Genomic DNA, 23,991 nt, shown 5'->3' with positions numbered 1-23,991 from the left:
ACTACCTAATATATGCAACTTTTTTACAAATACTTTTTTGTAACTCATTCAGTTCAAGAAAATGTTTTTGTACAGGCTTTTGATAGAAGATAAAAGAGGATAGATAGATAGATGGATGGATGGATGGATGGATGGATGGATGGATGGATGGATGGACGGACGGACAGTAAAAGCATATCTGTTGCAGGATTGTGTATTCCATGTTAAAAAAACAAATAAAAATAACATATGAGAGGAAAAGTTTATAATTAGTTTTTTTGAAAAGTGAAAAAATATACTTGCTTTTCCATAACTGTCTGAAGATAGGTCAGTTCCAAAGAAATCTTTACCATATAACTATTCCAAAGTCCATAAGCTGGCAGAGGCTTATGATCACGCTAGTATTTGGCATATGTGTTGTTGAGGAATTTGAGAACAATAGGTGTGTATCTGTCTTATTGAATCCTACATCTGAATTTTGAAAAAATGTTGAGAAAATAGCAAAACAAAGATGAAATACTACCTAGGAGTAGAACCTACTGAATTCAGTCAGATTTATGCCTAAATATAATGGAAATCTAGATGAATGTGTTTTTTCCCAGCTTTTCAATTATTGTTTTTTACAAATATGTCAGAAGTATTTTTTCCAGTTTCTAATGTTTGCAATAGAATAAATGTTTTTCAAATTGAGAATTGTTTCAAAAATTTCAAATTATTTTTTATGGTGCACAATGCTCCAATATAAGCAATACTACCTAATATATGCAACTTTTTTACAAATACTTTTTTGTAACTCATTCAGTTCAAGAAAATGTTTTTGTACAGGCTTTTGATAGAAGATAAAAGAGGATAGATAGATAGATGGATGGATGGATGGATGGATGGATGGATGGATGGATGGATGGACGGACGGACAGTAAAAGCATATCTTTTTCCAGAATTGTATGGTAGGTGCAGACAAAATGCAATTGCCATACACAATTTGTAGAACTATAAAGGTTGAATGATTTTCTTTGTATGTTCTGAAAATGTGTTCAACTGTGAACTAAATGAATTTGCCATCCATGTGTGGAACTATTGTTAGAATAATTCAAACTTGTGGTTCACTAGATAAATATCAATAGAACCAATTTTTTAAAATAAGTTTTTGATCACTTGGAAAGTATTGTTGTGTCAGACTTTCTAAAAGTATTTTATTTCTAATAAACTATAAACTATAACTTTTAAAAAATTACATTACAAAAAGTGAAAATCAGATGTTCTATGCTTAATATAGCTAGCATTATGCTCAACTAGATTACTGTTCCATTCTGTATAAATGAACTGACAAATGAATTTTCAATTCATTTATTTCAGCTGTCCATTTCTCTGGAAAAAACTTCTTAGTCATGGTGCTAGACTTAATTGCTTTCCTCTCGTGTTCAAATCCCCTCTATTTTTTAATGAATATAGTGAACCTTTCTATTGTAAAATCTTTCTGTTCTCAATTGAATGCTTAACTTTTCACTCAAGAGCAGCTTTTCCTGGATTAAAAAAAATAGGGTACTTCATGTTTTGCATAAAAATTGCAAGCAAAATCCCATGAATTACCAAAAACTCCTAGTTAGGTTTCAGGGACCAGCATTTTCAGGGGCCAGTAAAGTAGTTCTTTCTTTACCAGAAAAGTTGAAGACTGGCATACAGTGATGAAATCTAAGCATCAATCTAATAAAGTAGGTTTGTTGAATATCAGTGCTTCCAGATGTGTTGAAGTGCTTCTTCTATCATTTGTATCGTTGATTTTGCTAGGAGTCTTAATATGAATATATTAGAGACCTCTACTGTAGATTGAGAATGTTGGTAATAATGGCATTATCAACTTACATTGCTAATTCTTTGTGAATTTCTGATATGGACTTCCTTTACATTTCATTAAAATAAACCTGAGAATGTTGCAAATATCCTTAGGTCCTTTCTGCTAGTTATTGAGATTGCCGGTGCCCATCTCGTAGGGTCTTAACCAACAGCAAAATACTTTTTTTTTTTATTGATTATTTACAATGCTCTTAAGCATAAGGAAACATTTTAGTACTTATAAGAAGCTAAGAATGTATCTTCAGTAATATCTGGTTTTTGAGTTCTATGAAATAGAAAAAGACAAGCAAGAAAACAAAGAAAAACAAAACAAAAACTGCAAAAACAGAGCTCTTTAACTATCTTCAGGGCTGCCTCAGATGCAGGAGAGAAACTGAAGGAGGACAAAATAGACCACTTCTAAGCTGTTCTGTCAATTTGGTACTACAAATAATAGAAAGAGCTTGCAGATAAGAGTTTTCAAAGTGACCTCATTAATAGGAATTGTATAATAGTAGCTCTACAGACTAGTTGACCTTCATATAATATGTGGAAAATGTTAATGCCTCTAATTTTATAACTCTATTAATACCCTTGAAAGATTACTTGATCAGTCTGTTAAATGATTTCATAGGAACCTGCTTTCAGCACTGCATTTTGTTCTTCATATACCGGTAGTATATTACTTTGAGAAGCAGAAAATTTTTATATAGCTCTCAAACTTAAAGTACATTGGCATTAATAATGAATGTCAAGTGTTTTTTACCCAAGTTTAGTGCCATTGTGTGGATGAACCAAATTAGGAAAATGGGTCATTTTTTTATTTACTTTTAACTTGGAACAAGAATAAGAAACTTCAAAATTAACTTTTGCCTCATTAAGAGCACTTGGTTAGATAGTCAGTGCTGAAGACTAGAACATTGTAGGTTCTTGCACGTGTGATATCAATTTAGGTGAGTAAATTTGAATTGGAGAAAAGATTAATATTTATCATTCCACAAAACTGATCCAAATTAATTGCTTTCTATAAAATGTTATCTATTCCTTGAAATGTTTTAAAACACAATGATATTTTATGTTATAGTTTCTACAGATCAAATGAATTGGGACCCTTACACAACCCTTTTGGAAGCTGAGAAGATAATTCATAGACTTCCCTGTATGAAAATGTAAACTACAGTTTCTTGTCAGCTCGTAACATCTTTGACTCAATTTGTATGAAGAACTGAATTTACTTTTGGAAATGGAGACCACCATTCAAAATTTTAAAACATATGTTTAAAACTATGCGATTGTCATATTTTTATGGTTTAGACTGTAAATGTGTTTCTCCTGGCTAATCATTGGTATTTTTTTTTAATTTTGATGTCAGATAGCCAATGACTTGTATGATAATATGAAGGACATATTTAAAGCAAAAGAAATACTGTATACAAATGTATATTTGTAAAAGCTATTTTTATGATTAGCATGTTTTATGTTCATCATATTTACAGTCAAGTGATATTGCACTTAAATGTTTACAGCATAATGATGAGATCATCAAAAATTTATGAGCCAATATATATATAAATTATTTTTTATTCCTGCTTTAAGGCAAATACATACATTAGTGGGTTTTAGAAAAGAACACATCAATATTTGTCTTTGAAGATTTTCAATGCATCATTACACTAAAATGGATATAATTTGAATATATTCTGTACACAGTTTCCTGTGATATCAGTAGAAAACTATTATTAATGTCAATATGCCCCAACCTCTATGTTGCTACTCTTAGCTTCAGATAAGCACATTTTGGATAAACTATAGATCAGTATGGTTCAAAAATCTCTTAATACTTTTATGAGTGTTGTAAAGTTGGCATGTTTTATGCCTATTTTTTTTTAGCTCTTCACTCAGGTGACTGGAGATTCTAGTTTTAACCTATTTTAGCCAGACAGGTAGATAGATACAATGGTTTCTCTGGAGTTGAATTGCAAAATGAGTGCATCATACTGTATAGACCATATCATACACTATACAGTATACATATATACAGTATGTGTGTGACTTACCACAGAAACATCATCACTCTCTTCTCAGTAATATACCAAAAGTGTTAGTTAATGCCATAGTCCTGTTTTTTCACTCTTGCTTAAAGAACAAGGCTTGAAACTAGATTGTTTCTATGATGATTGTAATTCATATTAATCTGGATAAGGGTAGGATAAGTGTGGTGTGTCAACTTAATTAATAGGAAGCCATTACCAAGTGCAAGCACTTTTCTGCGGGCCCAAAGGAACCATCAAAACTTCAGTCATGTCTACATTGATAGTTAAATAGAAGATGTGTTTGACTGTGATAAAGATCACTGAGTGGGTGTATGATCTTCCCCCCAAACCTCTTCAAAGGTTTCAATGTATTGCTTAGTATTTTCAAAAATATTTCTTCAGTCTTCATTTTTGGAAATGTGGCTTCCATGAATTCATTGCTACATCATTTTATGCATACAATTCATGAATTATCGAGATCTAGATGTCAATTTTACAGTGCCTCAGCTGGGCATAATAGATTTCACAATGCTTGAATGTGACTCTTACAGTATCCATAGATAAGGATTCAGGCAGGAATATGCAGTATGCTATCTGTAAAGCATCTCTAAATGCAGCATTGTATCACCAGATTAAAAGATGTGGGAAAGGAACAGCCTGTTGCTCAGTTAAACCTGCGAATAAAATGTGAAGCTGCCATCTGCTAAATCTAAGCATTAGTTCAGATGCCAGAGACTCAAGCTGGAATTTTCTGTAGGCAGAACACATATTTTACTTGAACTGAGAGCTTCTTCACCCCGATCTTCTGTCTGTTGTATTGTTTCCATAAAAGCTATCTATTTTCTGTATAAATTATTTTTTCTCATTCCATGCAATGATTATAAAAGTACTGAGAGAGAGAGAGAAGAGAATGCAGGGTTGCTTTCTGCATCCCTTCCCCAAATATCCTTGCATGCAAGTCAAATGAATCCAGAAAAAGAGATAGAATGTTGTTTCTATTGTCATAGGGATATTTCCCCCTTTTAAACATATGCATTAAATTGTGTTGCATTTTGGTTTAGAACAATTCTTCTGTGAAATGAAAAAAAAACCTTAAGACCATGGAAAGTATTATTACTTGAGTAAAATATAGGACTGAACAATACAATTTGGAAGGAGTTTTTCAGATCATGAGGCAACACAAACAGCTGCTTTAATGAGTTGCAGAAAGGAAATAGTTTCAGCTCCTACAAATTTCAGAACACTTCATTTCAATTAAATCCAAAACATGACACATCCATAAGGGAACTCTACAGCCATTTTTAAAAGCCATGGAGGTTTTCAATAATAGGACAGAATGTTTATTTGCATTCATCTTCTGAACATTTTGGTTTTGTGTCAACATTCAACACAATTTTGTTTCAAATGCTGTAACATAAATTTTACATTCCTGTAAATAAATATTTTCCTCTGATTAATGGACTAATTCTCTTCAGTAGTTCCTCTGTAAAAATACTAGTGGAAATTAACAGGGGGTCCAAAAAAAAATCAGGCTGACATCCAATATACATACTTATTCCTAAGTAAACATCTTTAAATTTATGCTATTGTTTCAATCAATCAGAATAGAGCTGGAAGGGACTTCTAATCTAATCCCTTACTGAAGCAGGAGACCCTATACTATTTCAGATAGGTGACTGTCCAGTCTTTTCTTAAAAACCTCCAGTGATGAAGCCCCTAAAACTTTTGAAGACAAGCTGTTCCACTGGTTAATTGTCTTCACTGTTAGGAACTTCCTCCTTATTTTCAGGTTGCTACTTTCCTTGCTTAGTTTCCATCCATTGTTTCTGAAACTGTTGAGGAAAAAATAGTGCTAATTATCAAGATGACTGAATTATCTCCAGGCTGTAAATCAGTTGAAAAGTGACTGTAGATTTGTGCTAATATCTGACGTGCTATCCAAATTAGAAAACAACTTTTCTGATAATCATTTATAGACCTTCAATGGCTATTGGTAATATCAAAAGTAATTCATAGGCAGGACATCTCAACACATTTTTCAAAAGGGTGTATTATTTCAGCAAGTTAAAAAATAGTCACAACTGTAGCAATAAGACGATATTTGCATATGAGACTGACCTTCCATATAAAATGTTCCTTTAAGCAGGATGGCAATTCTTGAAAATAAAAGGGAAGAAAATGGGGTCCTGGTTGCTCTACTCAGAAAACTTAATATATAAGGAAAAATATCCTGATAACTGTCTTGAGAAAGCAAGAAGAATAGAGGGGTTAATAAGGAATTAGAACACCCCTCTAATAATGCTGTTAGGGGTGTTCTGTTAGATAATTAAAATGGTTTAAAAGGCTTTATTAATTAAGAGGCTTGAGCTGTAATCCTAAATTCTAGCCAAATTCTGCTAGAATTATAAAATCACAGCTGCTTTTAGAAATTGCAGAGTGATACTAAATGTCTCCTGATCTGATAGCTCCAAAATATCCTTAAGTCTCTGAGGCCAAAACACTGCACTTTTGTCCTGATTAGTAGCAATAATTTCTCATTGTGATATAAAGCTTCAAACTGATTGCATATTTTTCATGTTCCACATAAGAAATAGATATAGATATTTCAAATTAATGAATCTTATAATCAATATACCATATCAAGATGATGGTAGGTCCAACAAGCATTGTTATTTAAGGAAACATTTCAGAGATCAAGGCTTTTGGAAATCTATAATAGGTTTTGAAAGCAAACTTGATAAAATCAGTTACACTGATTTCAAGCATGAGTCGCCTTTTAGACAACCTGGCTGTTTCTTCCTCTGATTATCTACATATTTATGTCAAAATTTCACTTTCTTTTTAAGTACAAAGTCCACCATGCAGAAAACTGGCATACCTCCCTTGCCAACAGTTTGATTCTGGTCTTGTGGGCAAATTTATTAGGAGTTTTGGTTTTGGTGACCCTGGATTTCTAAAACGGTATATAAGAGCAGCAGATCAATAACTTTAGAAGAAATGAGATGGAAGAAAAGTAGTCATGTAATTGCACATGGATAGTTTTGACAGGAAAATTCTATCCAATAGTTCTGTCAGATGGAGAGTTCACCAGCATTTGAACAGCAATTTTTTAAAAAATGCAATTCATCCAAGCAGAATGAATCATTCTAATGCCAAAGTGAAACCAAAAAAAATTGAAATGTACAGTATATAGGTACGATCTCTTAATCGGAGCAAAAGTGGAGGACAGATTTGTGGAGCTATTTTCACAATATAAATGAGCACATTTGGGATGAGTTTGACCCTGTGGCTCCCGAGGACGTGGACAGGTTGTTGGGGAGGCTTCACGGCACGACATGTTTACTGGACCCGTGCCCTTCCTGGCTGGTACTGGCCACTCAGGCGGTGACACGAGGCTGGCTCCAGAGGATTATCAACGCTTCTTTGTTGGATGGGGTTTTCCCTGCCGCCTTGAAAGAGGCGGTGGTGAGACCCCTCCTTAAGAAGCCCTCTTTGGACCCAGCTATTTTGGCTAATTATCGTCCAGTCTCCAACCTTCGCTTTGTTGCGAAGGTTGTAGAGAGTGCCGTGGCGCGACAGCTGCCCCAACACCTGGATGAAGATGTCTATCTAGACCCGTTCCAGTCCGGCTTCCGACCCGGATACAGCACGGAGACAGCTTTGGTCGCATTGGTGGATGATCTCTGGAGGGCCAGGGACAAGGGATATTCCTCTGCCCTGGTCCTATTAGACCTCTCAGCGGCGTTCGATACCATCGATCATGGTATCCTGCTGCGCGGTTGGAGGATTGGGAGTGGAGGCACCGTATATCGGTGGTTCTCCTCCTATCTCCGACCGGTCGCAGACGGTGTTGACAGGGGGGCAGAGGTCGACCGCGAGGGGCCTCACTTGTGGGGTCCCTCAGGGTCGATTCTCTCGCCTGCTGTTCAACATCTACATGAAGCCGCTGGGTGAGATCATCAGTGGCTTCGGGGTGAGATACCAGCAGTACGCTGACGACACTCAGCTGTACTTTTCCACCCCGGACCACCCCAATGAAGCTGTTGAAGTGCTGTCCCGTGTTTGGAGGCTGTACGGGTCTGGATGGGGAGAAACAGGCTCAAGCTTAATCCCTCCAAGACGGAGTGGCTGTGGATGCCGGCACCCCGATTCAGTCAGCTGCAGCCGCGGCTGGCTGTTGGTGGCGAGTTACTGGCCCCAAAGGATAGGGTGCGCAACTTGGGTGTCCTTCTGGATGATCGGCTGTCGTTTGACGATCATTTGACGGCCGTCTCCAGGAGGGCCTTCCACCAGGTTCGCCTGGTCCGGCAGTTGCGCCCCTTCCTTGATCGGGATGCCTTATGCACGGTCACTCATGCGCTCGTTACCTCTCGCTTGGATTACTGTAATGCTCTCTACATGGGGCTCCCCCTGAAGTGCGCTCGGAGGCTTCAGTTAGTCAGAATGCAGCTGCGCTGGTGATAGAGGAGCTACACGTAGCTCCCATGTAACACCGCTCCTGCGCAGACTGCACTGGCTGCCTGTGGCCTTCCGGTGCACTTAAGGTGTTGGTTACGACCTTTAAAGCGCTCCATGGCTTAGGACCTGGGTACTTACGGGACCGCCTGCTGTTACCATACGCCTCCCACCGACCAGACGCTCCCACAGAGAGGGACTTCTCAGGGTGCCGTCCGCCAAACAATGTCGGCTGGCGGCCCCAGGAAGGGCCTTCTCTGTGGGGCTCACACTCTGGAACGAGCTTCCCCCGGGCTTACGCCAAATTCCTGACCTTCGGACATTTCGTCGCGAACTCAAGACTTACCTTTTTATCCGCGCGGGGCTGGCTTAAATTGGGATTTTAAATTTTAAATTTATTAATTTTAAATGGGGTTTTAGTAGAGTAAATTTTAATCATTGGGCTAATTTAAATAAGTTTTTTAAAATTGGATTTTAAATTTGTATATTGTATTGCTGGTTTTTATTATGCCTGTACACCGCCCTGAGTCCTTCGGGAGAAGGGCGGTATAAAAATTAAATAAAATAAATAAAATAAATAAATAAATAAATAAATAAAGAATTGTGTATTATTTGCTTTGTCTAGCAAACTTTGACATCAGTAAAAAATTGAGCTAGCACAGTATTACTAGACTAGACCAACCCATGTTAAAATCATTTGGTACTATTCTGAGAAGGACTTACTGAAATGCTGGAGCAATAAAATATCCAATGTAGTATTTCAGTGGAAGAGACTGAAGAAAAAAAAATGGTTAGGTTTACATACTGTGCTAACTAAGGAATCCCAACTTGTAGTCTAAACAACTCCCCTAGACCAGGGATCTGGGGTGGGGGGGCGTTAATATTGCATCTTGCTCAGGGACTTCTTTTTTTAAGGTTAAATATTTTGATTTCTTGCAAATTTTCAGTTGGTAACCATGTAATCTTGTAATATTTGACCATTGTTTGTTATTCCAGATTTCTAAATATATTTTAATTACATAATTTTTAAAATCTAAAATAATTCATCTATGCTAAGATTTATATGGACACTACAATGTTGATCTTTGGCTTATGTGGGAAACTTTAAATTTTTCATGATTATGTAGTGGTCTGCATAAAAGAAAAGAAGTGCAGTAACTTTGCTAAATTCTGCTTTATTATAAGCGTGCATAATTGAATCGACCATAATGTCCTAGATACACATATTCCATCATATCCCTATTGTGTAAGCCTTCAAGTACTTAAAAACTGGCTCTTTCCCCAGGATTTGGATTAAGATGGATTGTTTCTTTAAACTGGAGTCAGGTGTGGAGAAAGTTTATTTTTCTTTGAAAGGTTATTGTTTTGTAGATAGGTGTTTGCTTTTATGAAATTGCTGCTCTTTTGCATTTGAGGAGCTGTCCAGAGTCATTTATTAATTCATAAACTAAGGTTTGCAAAACAATGTGGCTTGTTTAACACATTAAGGCAGAGGTCTTCAAACTTGGCAGCTTTAAGACTTGTGAACTTCAACTACCAGAATTCTCCAGCCAGCATAGCTCCCAGCCACTCAATGGAGGTTGAAGTCCACAAGTCTTAAAGCTGCCATGTTTGAAGACCTCTGCATTAGGGCAATGTTTGAAAAAATATTGTGACATAGTGAAATTTGCAAACCCAGTCAAGAAATACTATGGTATGAATTTAGAGTACCTTTTCCAGTTAGTGCTCTCAAGGTGGCCCATGACACCTGATTTCTTGTTAACGTGACATTTCTTATGATATGCATTTCTGGAAGACTGGTTTGGAGTTGCCCAGAGGCAAGAGAAGATCCAAGTCTGTTGACAATTTTTTGAAATGATGTGTCATACATTAGCAAGGCTTACCATTTCCCAGGGGTTTAACAATTGAAAACGGGGGGGGGGTGGAATCTAGCCTTGTGCTTTTGTTTATTGGTCAGTTTGTACCAGGGGTAGGTTCTACTTACTTTTACTACCAGTTCGCAGCGGGATCGTGTGCACAGAAGCTTCCTGATGATGTTGGGGTCGGTGGGTGGAGCCTACCCCTGGTTTTACTACCAGTTCACAAGAACCGGTCCAAACCGGGGGCAACCCACCACTGTTTATTTATTTATTTATTTATTTATTTATTTATTTATTTATTTATTTATTTATTTATTTATTTATTTATTTATTTATCAAACTTCTATACCGCCCTTCTCCCGAAGGACTCAGGGCGGTGTACAGCCTTCATTTAAAACAATTAATATACATATTAAAATAACAATTAAAAAACTTATTCAATAAAAGGCCAAATTAAAACCGTCGATTGACCATAAAAATACCCAATAAAATTACCATTAAAAGTTTAAAATTTAAATTTAAAATTTAAAAATCAGGCCAGTCCCGCTTGTATAAATAAATAAGTTTTCAGTTCCCGTCCTGTTACCCATTACCCCTTCAAAAAAGATTGTTATATGATGCCTTTCTTTAGGTTATTGTACAGCTCTGCAGACTTTAAAGCTTCATAGAAAATGCAAAAATCCCAGTGTCTATTTGCATTTAAGTGGTGGTTATTCCAGGTATGGCTCACAGTGTAATAGTAATAGAACCATTTTCAGACACTGGCCCTGGCCTAAGGTATGATTCGTTATGGCTTTTGTGTTAGGATCTCAAAATTTAACTTTCTGTTAACCAACCCCCCCAAAAACCAATAGAAATATTGAAGAGCATATGAGGTCAGGGTCTTCCTCTTTTTTTGAGAATTTTGCCTGTTTATCTACAGTGTCATTTTAACTAAAAAGAACGGTTTGAAAATTAAGCAGTAATGAGTGTAGATTTCCTGAAGTCGAGACTATGGTAGGTATTATAATAATAATAATAATATTTTAATTTGTATACCGCCCTTCTCCCGAAGGACTCAGGGCGGTGAACAGCCATATAAAAACAATAATCACATACACACAATACAGATAAAACAATAGCTAAAAAACTTATTTAAATTTGGCCCAAATTTAAAATACATTTAAAATCCCAAAAAACTAATTAAAATTAAAACCCATAAAACCTCTAAAAATTTCTATGTCAGTCCCGCGCGGAAAAATAAGTAGGTCTTAAGCTCGCGGCGAAAGGTCCGAAGGTCAGGAAGTTGTCGAAGTCCAGGGGGAAGTTCGTTCCATAGGGTAGGAGCCCCCACAGAGAAGGCCCTTCCCCTGGGGACCGCCAGCCAACATTGCTTGGCTGACGGCACCCTAAGGAGTCCCTTTCTGTGAGAGCGCACGGGTCGGTGGGAGGCAAACGGTGGCAGTAGGCAGTCCCATAAGTAACCAGGTCCTAAGCCATGGAGCGCTTTAAAGGTGGTAACCAACACCTTGAAGTGCACCCGGAAGACCACAGGCAGCCAGTGCAGCTTGCGCAGGATTGGTTTTATATGGGAGCTCCAAACAGCTCCCTCTATCACCCGCGCAGCTGCATTCTGGACTAACTGAAGTCCCTGGGTGCTCCTCAAGGGGAGCCCCATGTAGAGAGCATTGCAATAGTCCAGACGAGAGGTAAGTAGTGCCAATTCTTGAATATCAATTTTTGAAGCGGGACATGATTTTTAGTATTCTAGTTCAAAGAAATCATACTTCTTCACTTAATTTGACAATGGAAGGAATTCCTAAAGATGAGAAATTAAAGCAGTCTAGTTAGGAGCTTCAGTCAGTAACAGCTGGGCTTCTAGCAATTATTATCATCAAACAGGCTGAGAAAATTAAGTGTCACTAATGGAACATTTGATGTTCTGATCAAAAGTGTTAAATTAGGGCTGACATGCATTAAATTATATCTCACTTTCATTTGTGAAAAGTCTTGGGCTTTAAATATTACCTATTCTGGATGGTTTGATGTACCAAGTGAAATTAATTAACTGCAGCTCTTTTTGCAATAGCAATCCATATTAAAACTCCACCTTCAGAAATTCTATTCTGCCCTGCAGGAATTTTCAAAAGTTTAAAAAGACATGTTTAAATTTAGACCCAATTTTTAGGTTTAACAATTCTAATTCCAGAAAACAAACAAATTTGTGTTAGATGAAAAATTGTGAAATCTATCTAAAAAATGTGAGTCCCTAAACCTTCTATACTAGTCCTTCTCCCCAATCTATTTTCTAGGAATATTAAGAATGCAACAATGAACATTTCCAATCATTAATAACTAAGATAGCTACAAAAGATATGCATTATAATCCCAGTGCTATAAATACCAATTGGTGAATGCACAATCTACTTTTTTATACTTTAGGAACTGTGTTCATGTTCCATAATAAAAAGTTGAATTCTATGCTCCCATTTCTCCACAGCTTCTGTAGCTGAAAATTAAGAGTTTCTAAATTAAATCCCTAAAGCATGACAATAATGCAACCACTTTGCATAAGGGATTTTAACTAAACTGTTGAAAGTAAATTAAATAAAACAAGTAAATTTATTCAACTGTCTTGCTTCAAGGCATTTCAGCATAAACATGGACCTGCTAGTAGCCTGCCTCAGAGGATTAAATTCACCATAATCCCATACACCTGGGCTGTTACTGTGTCTTTTTAATTGAGCTATCAAGACACTTGAATAGGAGTAGATTTTTCTGTTGTTTACTAAACCAAGAACTCTAATGAGTCTGCAAGAATTGTAACAAGTACAGGCAAGCCAGGATAATCAATTAACTATACAAAATCAGAAACATAATAAATTACTAATAACAACTTATATGTAAGAATTATATAAAATTATGAGCAGGAAGTGGGGTGAGCAGGGCAGCCATGAGTATTTTCTTGACAAGAATCTCACTCCTAGTATAAAGAAGCAACATCAATGTTGTAAGAGTTTGGAAGGCCTGGTCTTTCTTCCCAAACAAAATGTATAGTCAAAAGCAATATGATTTGATCCAAAAAGTCCTTCAGGAACTTCAAATAAAATATTGGGCAATATTGATAATGTTCCAGTTTACATATGAATTTAGTTTCTGGTTATATACTTCCCATTAGCTATGCACCCATTAGAAGCAGTGTCAGAGTCTTGCAGAGATAACACCGTGAATTCTGTCAGTAATCTGGCAAGAGCTGTGACCTACAAAAGGTAACTTTGAAGTATTAGTTGATTTTTTTTCATCATGTCCAAGAGCAAGAAGCCTGGAAAACAAGCTCTATATATGTGGAGAGTGAAAGTTCTATTCTGCCTTAGGGATCCCCAATCCTTGGTCCATGGACTGGCACTGGGCTGCGGCATGCACACAACCAGGCCATGCAAACAAGCAAAGCCCCATCCGTGAGATGCAAGCAGCATGCAAAGCCAAACCCTCTCCGGTCCTAAAAGAAAAACCTTTCTCTGTGGAACCGGTCCCTGGTATCCAAAAGATTGGGGGCCACTGTTCTACCTTATGTTTTTGAAGGTTAACTGCTTATCTAGCTCAACAAATGTGTGGAGTAACGTAATGCTTTTTCAATCCAGAATGCTAACGTTGAAATATTCAGATAATTTAGGTAAGAAAATAACCAATTATAAAGTCTTGTTCTGAGACAGAATTTGCTTTCCCAATGCAGGATGCCGCATATAGATATGGCAGGGAACAGATGTTATCTAATTTTAAAAACTTGCAAACCCTTTAAATTCTACAGAGATAAAACAAGCAAAACCTCAGAATATGTGCATCTGCTTAAGTAAACTGCCTATATGTTTACATATATGTTCTAAGGTACATTTACTCCCTGTAATTAATATAGTTCTTTAAATTGAATAAGAATGGGAAACACAGATAAATTTGCAGAAATAGAAGGAAAACACCAATGGAAGAGAATATATGTAGCTCAGGGTTGAACAATGAAGCAATTGGTACTCTCTGACCTTGGTTGTTTGCTTGAAGAGCTTTCATTACCAGACTAGGTAACATCTCAATGTTAACAAGAAGTAGAGTTTGCTCATTGTTTATGAGCAAACAATAGCTTACCCTGTCAATGTTGGAGAGGGAGAGAGGTTAGAAGTCATGATGAAAAGTCCTCAGTTTCACAACAACTGGAAAACTATGAGTATCCTAGACCAAGCTAAATACAAAAAAATACTAGGGATTTCCTGAAAGTCTAGCATTCAGAAAAATTAGCCATCAACAGGCACATAGAGATAAATAACCTTTGCACACCATTCAAGAGACCAAAAAAAAAAGCTAAAAAGCCAGATCATCTCACCAGAAAACAACACTCAGATAAGCAGAGGTTAACACCAGGGTTAATACCAAACTAAAAGCAAACAGTAAATAACAGCCTATCAAGGAACTACCAAGGAAGAAAACAAGACCCCCACCAACACTGACAGGAAAAACTACAGTACTGTATGTAAAGTTAGAGCAAACCCCACTCCTTCCTAGCATTGAAAAAAAGACAAGTTTTGACATAGACAATATGTGAAAAGGTCTCAAAAGGCAGATATATGAAAAGATCAGTTTTCCGGCAACTATATTGCAGACTTGAAGTGATAGGCATAAGCCTTTTGCTAAATTATTTGACCACTATTTGTTTACCAAATTCAGTTGATGAACGTGTACAAGATAAAAAGGTGAAGGTTCCTCTCGCACATATGTGCTAGTTGTTCCCAACTCTAGGGGGCGGTGCTCATCTCCGTTTCAAACCTGAAGAGCCAGCGCTATCTGAAGATGTCTCTGTGGTCATTTGGTCGACATGACGAAACGCCAAAGGCGCACGGAAAGCTGTTACTTTCCCACCAAAGGTGGTCCCTATTTTTCTACTTGCATTTTTTACTTGTTTTCGAACTGGTAGGTTGGCAGAAGCTGAGACAAGTAACGGGAGTTCACCCCGTTACATGGCACTAGGGATTCAAACCGCTGAACTGCCGACCTTTCGATTGACAAGCTCAGCGTCTTAGCCACTGAACCACTGGTCCCTCTGTGTATAAGATACTGCACCATAAACTGCAATTTGTGAGTCAGAGTGGATGGATTAAACAGTATCGTAAGCTATTAACAAACTGCATCATATGTCATGATGTGTATCATATGGGACTAATAGAAAAAAATACTGAAATGACTTTCTGTAGCAAAGAAACAATGAAAAGTTTCCCTATCAGGCTAAGGAATAGGATACTTGGTTTAGTTTCTAGGTATTTATAACCCATCTCAAACATATGTTTTTGAGTGGCAAATAGGGAATAAAAATATAATTAAGGAGTATGTTGTGCAAAGGCAGCTATTGGAATTAATAAACCTGACAGCTATAGCTTACTTAAGCATGTTGAATAATCATATCTTATTCTTCACCCATGTTTATCAATGTTAAGCATTTACAGTGAAAAGGACAAAAATGATTGACATATTCTTGGGTACTATTTGCTTATTGAGATTTGAATCAAACTGCAAAAAAACTTAATTAATTAAGTCCTTTTTCCATCTGCTTTCCTTCCAATAACAATTTGCTGAAGATGAAAGACAACAGCAATGGTGATCAAAAGGTTCACATATAGTAAAACAAAATAATCTGTTTATGCTTTATCTGATGTTAACTTACAAATGCCTTATTGAGCTGTAATAGATTATCTCTTAATGTTTACAGAAGTAAAACAGAATCATCCATCTGTGGACTGCTGATAGCAGCAGCTAAGAAGATGTTAGGTTTGATATTGCAACATTCTTGAATACTGGAGAAAAAAGTCAAATGGAAGATCATTTCCCAGACTCAGCTGACGCTGCCTGGAGAAGCTTCTTCTGGAGCAAGCACTGGGCATCTAAATTAACAAATAGTATAGAGAGGGAGAATCTGTTCATTTTTTTTTTGCTAGTAATTACATTAACCTGGAATCAGTCCTGTTATTGGATTGGTTTAGTGCAATATGTGAACCTAGTCACTTTTTTCTTTAATCGGTTTTCCATTTAATACTATTCTGGAAGTTTAATTGGTCCAACATTTCAATACGCATTGCTTAGGAGTAGTGTCTAGTTCACCTTCAATACAGTCAAAATAATGTCTGTGACCAACATACACATATCATCATGCAACATACACATATCATCATACAAAACCATCATATTAGGGGTTCAACCCACCCAGCTACCTATGGATTCTCTTATTTATTTATTTATTTAATTTTGTCAAAACAATATACACAAACATAACACAAAAAGATTATATAATATATAAACATATATATGAGGAGAAACAAGGAAGTATAAGCATATATATATGTAGGGAAAGAAACAAAAGGACAGGAACAGTAGGCACGTTTGTGCTCTTATGCACGCCCCTTAAAGTCCTTTTAGGAATGGGGTGAGGTCAACAGTAGATAGATTTTGTTTAAAGCTTTTGGGGTTATGAGAAGAGACCACAGAGTCAGGTAATGCATTCCAAGCACAGATAATTCTGTTACAGAAATCATATTTTCTGCAATCCAAACTGGAGCGGTTGACATTAACTTTAAATCTATTGGTAGCTCTTGTGTTATTGTAGTTGAAACTGAAGTAGTCGTTGGCAGGAAGGACATTACAACGGATGATTCTATGAGCTAAAACCAGGTCCTATCGAAGGCGACGGAGTTCCAAGTTTTCTAAACCCAGGATTTCAAGTCTGGTAGAATAAGGTATTTTGTTGGTTGTGGAGGAGTGGAGAACTCTTCTCGTAAAATACCTCTGGACACGCTCAACTGTATTGATGTCAGAAATATGGTATGGATTCCAGACAGGCGAGTTGTAATCAAGAATTGGCCTAGCAAATGATTTATATGCTCTGGTCAGCAGTGTGGTGTTCTTGGAAAAGAAACTACGCAGGATTAGGTTAACAACTCTTAGAGCCTTTTTTGCTATGTAGTTGCAGTGGGCTTTGGCACTTAGATTATTAGATATGAGAACTTCAAGGTCTTTGACAGGGTGGGCGTCGTCTGTAAGGTAGTGTCCATCAAGCTTGTACTTAGTGTTTGGGTTCTTTTTTCCAATATGTAAGACTGAGCATTTGCTGGTTGAGATTTGGAGTTGCCAAGTTTTAGACCAATCGGATACAAAGTCAAGGTCTTTTTGAGGGGTAGTAGTATTGTTGGCGGTGTTAAATAGTTTGACATCGTCAGCAAAGAGAACACAATAACTTTGATATGGTCACAGAGATCATTTATGTATAGTGTGAAGAGTGTTGGTCCAAGAACGCTGCCTTGAGGAATGCCACTTTTGACAGGAAAAGGATTTGATAGAGCATTGCCAATTTTGACCACTTGTTGTCTGTTTGATAGGAAAGTATTTGACCCCTCCCGCAGGCTCAGCCTGGTCATCTCCTATAAATTGTGCTATATTGGCTGACGTTTCTTATTCCAGAACTGTCTTTACATGATTCAGTCATGACTGTCACCCAGTTGGATATTTAAGATATTGAACCACCTGCTTTTGGTGATTTTCTGTCTTCCTATTACTCCTGCTGCCATATTAAGCCTTCAATCACCAGACTGACCAATCTGTTGCACTTTCTTCCTTCACCAAGAAGCCTTGGGACTCAGTTTCTTTAAATTTTATTAATGACCCTACCATGTGACAAGGACCTAGATACTGTATTGGTCGCCACTGACCTTTCTCATGATCCTTTTCATCCTGTATAGCAAAACTCCAAAGATGGCTCAGTTATTCAACTACATTTTCTGGCACTGAGCGATGCCTAATAATCTCACGTTGATGTGAAATTCCAATTTTCCTTGGCACATCACCCACAAGACAGTGTGGATAAAACTTATTCTGGGGCTATATATGAACTACTACCAGTAAAAGAACTGTTCTGACCAATTGTCTATCATATAAGAATTTAAGAATTCTTAAAATTAAGAATTTAAGCTTAATGTGAACCGCTCCAATCTTGATTGCAGAAAATATGACTTCAGTAACAGAGTAGTTAATGCCTGGAATGCACTACCTGACTCTGTGGTCTCTTCCCAAAATCCCCAAAGCTTTAACCAAAAACTATCTACTATTGACCTCATCCCATTCCTAAGGGGAATGCATAAGAGCACAAGCGTGCCTACCGTTCCTGTCCCAATGTCCTCTTTGATTGCATCCAGTTCATATAGTTATTTTATACTTACGCTTATATATATGCTTATATATCGTATAGTTATTTCATGCTTATGCTTATATATACTGTTGTGACAAATAAAATAAAACAAATAAATTTGCTCATTCTTATACACAAATATCAGCACTTCAGGCATTATGTGGGTACCACCCATGTCAGACTGTCAGACACACACAGTCCTCCATCTATCTTTGAACCCATTATAAAAGATCCATGTTATTCTATGCTGGCAAAAATCATGAAGGGTTTGGTAGCATCTTTTCCAATTAGCAGATTTTCTTAAAAGGCATATATTTTCATGAGCTGCAGTTCACTTTATCAAATGCATGGAATGGCTACATATCAATTTAAGTAGGATTTAATTACTGATGCATCTGAAGAAAAGGAAAGGGAACACAGAGTGGTTATTCATATGCAGGTTAAAAGTGAGACAGATTACAGGTACTTTTATCAATTAACAGTTGTAACTGTTAAAAACCCGTTGTGTGTTGAGAGCTTTGAGCAAGTCTCACAAGCTAAGATCAATTTTGTTTTCCATTTTACTAGACTCCAGTACACAGATAATAGATTTAAATTGCAGGAAGACAGATTCCATTGTTAGAAATGTTACAAAAACTTACAGAATAGAGTTGGAAGTGATCTTGGAGGTCTTCTGTTCAAACCCTTGCTCATGCAGGAGGCTCTATACGATTTCAAGCAAGTGGTTTCCAAACTATTCTTAAAAACTTCCAGTGATGGAGCAGCCACCACCTTCTAAGAGAAAAAGAACACAGTTTGACAATGGAACGAATTATTTAGAGAGATAGTTTCACCTTCACTGGATCTGTTTAAGAAGAAATTGTGTCAAGCCCAGCCCCGGCTCAACACATGAATCAGGAGGGGACCAGAACGTGGGAAGTACCTACATAGTGCATTGAGGGCAAACCTTGCTACGGTGGAGCGGGCACCAGGTTATAGATTGCACAAGGGGGGTGTAGTTGCTGAGCCTACAGGACGGTGCGGTAGCGAAACATGCCATCGGATCAGCATTTGAGCAACTGTGATTCTGGGGAATGGAGGATGATGTGGCAGTGGCAGTGGATGATGTAGTGGGAGGAGGTCATGGTCGCCGTTCCAATCAGCTGAGCAGCACGGCTGAGGGTGGGGCGCGCTGCATGCTCAAAAGGCGCTGAGAGACGGAAGCTCCCAGCGCCAACTTTGTACAGATAGCACTCGGCTACGACTGAGACCCGTTTTGTAGCAGACTTGAATAAAACAAAGTCACTGGTGGCGCAACCAAGTTTGGCTTGTTATTCAGCAGCTGAGCACGCTGAGAGAAAATCGGCACTCCCTTGTTTTAGACTCAATTGCTTGGTCCATTCGATGTGAGTAAGAACATAGTTGCGGCACTTCTAAATCTGTACCAGAGACTGAGGTGTGTAAAAGGGAAGAGGAGGTAGTGGAGATGGTGGCTGTGATGGACAGTGAATCTAGAGTGGTACGGCCCAAAGAGCGAAAGGTGATGAGTGAGGAACAGAAGGTGGACAGTGGGAATGAGGTGGATACGAGGCCCACACAATCCTCATCTGGCCATTGGGGGCACAGTTTGGCTCTGATGGGCCCTGAAGCTCCTAGAGCTAAGACAATCCCATCAATTGGGGCTCTGCCATTCCATGGATGGAGAGAACGACGGGTGACAGAAGACGACAAAACAGGAATGGAGTATCAGTTTAATTTCTGCACTTAAGAAAGGGTTTGGACTTGATGGCTTAAATGAGACCATCTAATCCTGTAATTCTAATCAAGGGTTGAATTTTCTTTGCTCTTGCATTAGGACTGGGCTGGAATTACAAGATTGTTGACTTATAAGAACAGCTGTTTCTTACACTTTCTTGCTATAGTGATTTCAAGTTGATGATTAACTTCCAACTAATCCTGACCAGTGGTAAGGAATGCTGGGAGGTGTAGTTCAGCGATCTTGGAAGTTACAAGACTCTTTACGTCAGGGGTGTCAAACTCAAAACCCGGGGGGCTGGATCTGGCCTGCAGGGTGCTTAGATATGGCCCACGGGGTCACTCTGGAAATAACGAAGGACCGCCCACAGCAGTAGTGGGTTCAATTTCGGTTGCTACTGGTTTGCTCACGGGTGCACATGCGCAACACATGTGCAAAGATGACCGGGTGGTTGGGCAGAGCCTCCCACCACTGCCACCGCCACTACTGGTTTGCCCAATCCAGGGCGAACCGGTAGCAACCAACCACTGGCCCATAGTGCCTCTGCCAGTGAAAATGGAGCTCCCGAGCTCTGTTTTTGCTGGTAGGGGTTTGCAGGAGCTCGTCGCAGCTAAAAACAGAGCTTGGGAGCCTGTTTTCACTGGGCCACCACAGGTACCCTCAACATGAGTGACGTTGAGCTGGCCATGCCCACCCTGGCCATACCCAACCCCACCCCCTGAGGTCCAACACAACCCTGATGTGGCCTCAATGAAACTGAGTTTGACACCCCTGCTTTACATGGTTAAATTATTTGTGTCTTCCCAACACTAGGATATTCATTCATTGGCATCTGAAAGAACATTTTCTTTTAATGGTGTCACATCTGTGTCTGATGAAGTCCTCCCATTGTTTAAAACAGCTTTCCCAATCTGTCACTCTCCAGATATTTTGGAACTTCAATTTCCAAAATTTCTAATCAGCCACTCTAACAGGGTTTTTGGATATTGTTGACTAAGGACATCCAGAAAGCATCACATTGGAAAGGACTTTATGTGAGCAATCTTATATTCAACCTAACATGGAGATGATGATGATAAAAGAAATCTCCTTTTTTTTCTGCCAGGCTCATGTGTTTCTTTTGATAGTGTGTACATATGTTCCAAATGGCAAGTTCAGTGTAAAATCAGTGTTAAATTTGCCAGCAAAGATTTTGAAGAAAAGAGGATTGACAACTATTATCCATAATAGATAACCTTTGAAAATCCTGAACAATAATAATTATGATTACACATCCAGCCTTACTCTGAAAGGTTGCAACTTTGAAATCCTTCTTTCCAGGCTCCAAAAATTAAAGGGTATTTTTTTAAAAAATGAAATTCTAATTTCTCTTTTGTATATTAGCCGACAAGAGCTGTGCTTTTAGAACTATTAAATTGCCAATAACTATAGCTGCAATTTGCTACACAAACAAGCACATTTTCTTTCAGTCACCATACTATATTACATAAAGAAAACAATGCCCTTTACTTTGACAGGAGGGTTGTCAGATCTACAGTCAGTGAAACCAAATCTGAATAATTACAAGAATTGCAAACAGCATTGCAAATCCTTATAGGATGGTTTCCCTATTGGTCTTTCGGCCTTTTTTTTCTTGCATCTCATCATGATTACAAACATGTTCAAGCAGCAGTTTTTTTCTGATGGATCATCATGAAATTGTCTTAATCATATCTTCAACCCAGGAGTAGATAGCTTCTGCCAACTTAGTTTGGTGTTGCTGAAGTAGCAATAAAGAGCCAGTAGGGTGCTGGCCTAGAAACCAGGAGATAGTGAGTTCTAGTCCTATCTTAGACATAAAAGCTGGCTGGGTGACATTGGACCAGTCACTCTCTGTCATTCACAGGACTGTTGTTATGGAGAAAACAGAAGGAGGAAGTAGTATTATGTATGTTCCCTGTCTTGAATTACTTACAAAATAGTAAAGATAATAGGTAAATTAAAAAAATCAATAAAATTTCTCCTTTTAATCCAATAGCATTCAACAGCAATATAAAAAATCTGATGTGCTATTGGGAGAGGTAAACTCCAGAGTAAATATGAACCAGCGTAAGTAGAATCAACTGGTTACTTATTTGATGCTTTAAGCTGATATTGACGTATACCGATACCCATATCTGGTCCTCCTCTTCTTCCTGTGCCTCACTTCAATGATCTCTGAGGACATAGTGAGTTGCCCTCCTATTTCAGCCAGTCCTCCAATGGCTTAAGAGCAGGGGTGAAATCTACTTACCTTCCCTAATGGTTCGGAAGTGCACGCTCCCCGTGCGCCGACCCTCTACGCATGCGCAAACCCGTCTGCATGTGCACATAGGGCAAAAAACAGGTTACTTCCTGGTTAAAACCAGGAAGTAATGATGACCGGGTAGGTGGACGGAGCCTCGAGCCGCCATCGCTACTGGTTCTCTGAACCATCTGCCGTCATGGCTACCAGTTTGGCCGAACCGGTCCGAACCGGGAGCATTTCATCCCTGCTTAAGAGAGATTAATGTGGCAGGCAGTTAATTGCAGAAGATGGAGCACAGGTAGTAGTTTCATTCAGTAACACCACTCAACAAGGAGGTATGGTAAGGATAGCCAAATTAGAAGGATGGAAATGTTAGTAGGAGAGTAGCAGTGTTGTGTGGTAGCACTGAGGAAGGGAGAAGGGTAGGCTTCCAAACAGAAGCATTATCACCTTGGCCTTAGCTCCATCTGGGAGATGAGACTCCTCCCCCCACCTATTTTGAGCTAAAGGAGTGAACGTGAACAATTTCTATCACTGAGTGGAAGGGAAAAGGGCACAATGCTGAAATTGCACAACAGTGAAATTATGTTCAAAAAGACTACTTGTTAAGTCAACTCATGTTAACTTTGCACACTCATGGGGATATGTGAAACAGCTGCTTTGTTTCCCTGTGTTTTGCTGTCTTCTATCTGGAGACAGGTGCAAAACCCTAAAGTCATAAGAGATCATCCCATTCCCACATCACTGCAGTAACATTTTTTGATGATTGGTAATGTCCAGAGAGGGAGGACTATGAAACCCCAGGGTTAAAGCAGTCAGTTTTATTTAGTCATCTTGCTGTGCATAACCCATAGTACTATTTGGCAGTGATCTCAACAGATGCAATCAAAACAAGACAGAAACTGAAAATGGATTAGCAAGTTTCATGTTGGTAAAACTTTCCTGATTCAAAAAGAAGCAGAGAGAACTTTGACTCAACAGTGGGAAAGGCCCACATTCATTCAGAATATAAATCATTTAGTTTTTAAATCTTAAAAGCAGGACCATAGACTACTATGAAGATGTAGCACGAACACGAACACAAAGCCAAACAACAGCAATGCAGCTCACCAGCTCAAATCCCCCTGCAACTCAGACTAATCTGAGCACAACCAAGCCCCCACCCAAACAGGACACACCCCCATCCAATCAGAGCACAAAAAAAAACCCCATCCAATCAGAGCACAAAAAAAACCCCATCCAATCAGAGCACAGCCAAGCTCCCACCCAATCAGTTCAAACCCCCACTAGCAGTTAAAAAGGAAGAAACAGCTGCAATCACACATTGCTCCCAGAAGCACGAAGCTGAAGCCTGAAGATGACAAATGAGACTTTGTCGAAACATCGCCAAGACACTTCCAATTTTACGCGGGAGAAAACCCGAATAACGAAAGACCTACATACAAACACCCGCGAAAACATATATATATATGTTTTCGCGGGTGTTTGTATGTAGGTCTTTCGTTATTCGGGTTTTCTCCCGCGTATCTGTGTGTGTGTGTGTGTGTGTGTGTGTGTTTTCTGAAGTTTTCGCGGGTGTTTGTATGTAGGTATGCTCTGATTAGATGGGTTTTTTTTGTGCTCTTAGAGGACAAAAA

At 38.4% G+C, this 23,991-nt stretch overlaps 2 protein-coding genes across 2 annotated transcripts in view; both read left to right on the top strand.

The window, feature by feature from the left end:
• RALYL (RALY RNA binding protein like) overlaps positions 1 to 3,206 on the top strand; it is a 265,286-nt gene extending 262,080 nt beyond the window's left edge. Inside the window, exon 10 of the mRNA XM_058178841.1 lies at positions 2,897 to 3,206. Within this exon, the coding sequence (XP_058034824.1) occupies positions 2,897 to 2,914 (18 nt within the window). The 3' untranslated portion in view covers positions 2,915 to 3,206. The remainder of the gene's footprint in view (positions 1 to 2,896) is intronic.
• CA13 (carbonic anhydrase 13) overlaps positions 1 to 23,991 on the top strand; it is a 214,396-nt gene that overhangs the window by 106,378 nt on the left and 84,027 nt on the right. The window lies entirely within an intron of this gene.

Source organism: Ahaetulla prasina, chromosome 3, assembly GCF_028640845.1.
Source record: "Ahaetulla prasina isolate Xishuangbanna chromosome 3, ASM2864084v1, whole genome shotgun sequence".
NCBI lineage: Eukaryota > Metazoa > Chordata > Lepidosauria > Squamata > Colubridae > Ahaetulla > Ahaetulla prasina.
Note: the sequence above shows the minus strand (reverse complement) of the source record. Positions and strands in the feature narration are given on the sequence as shown.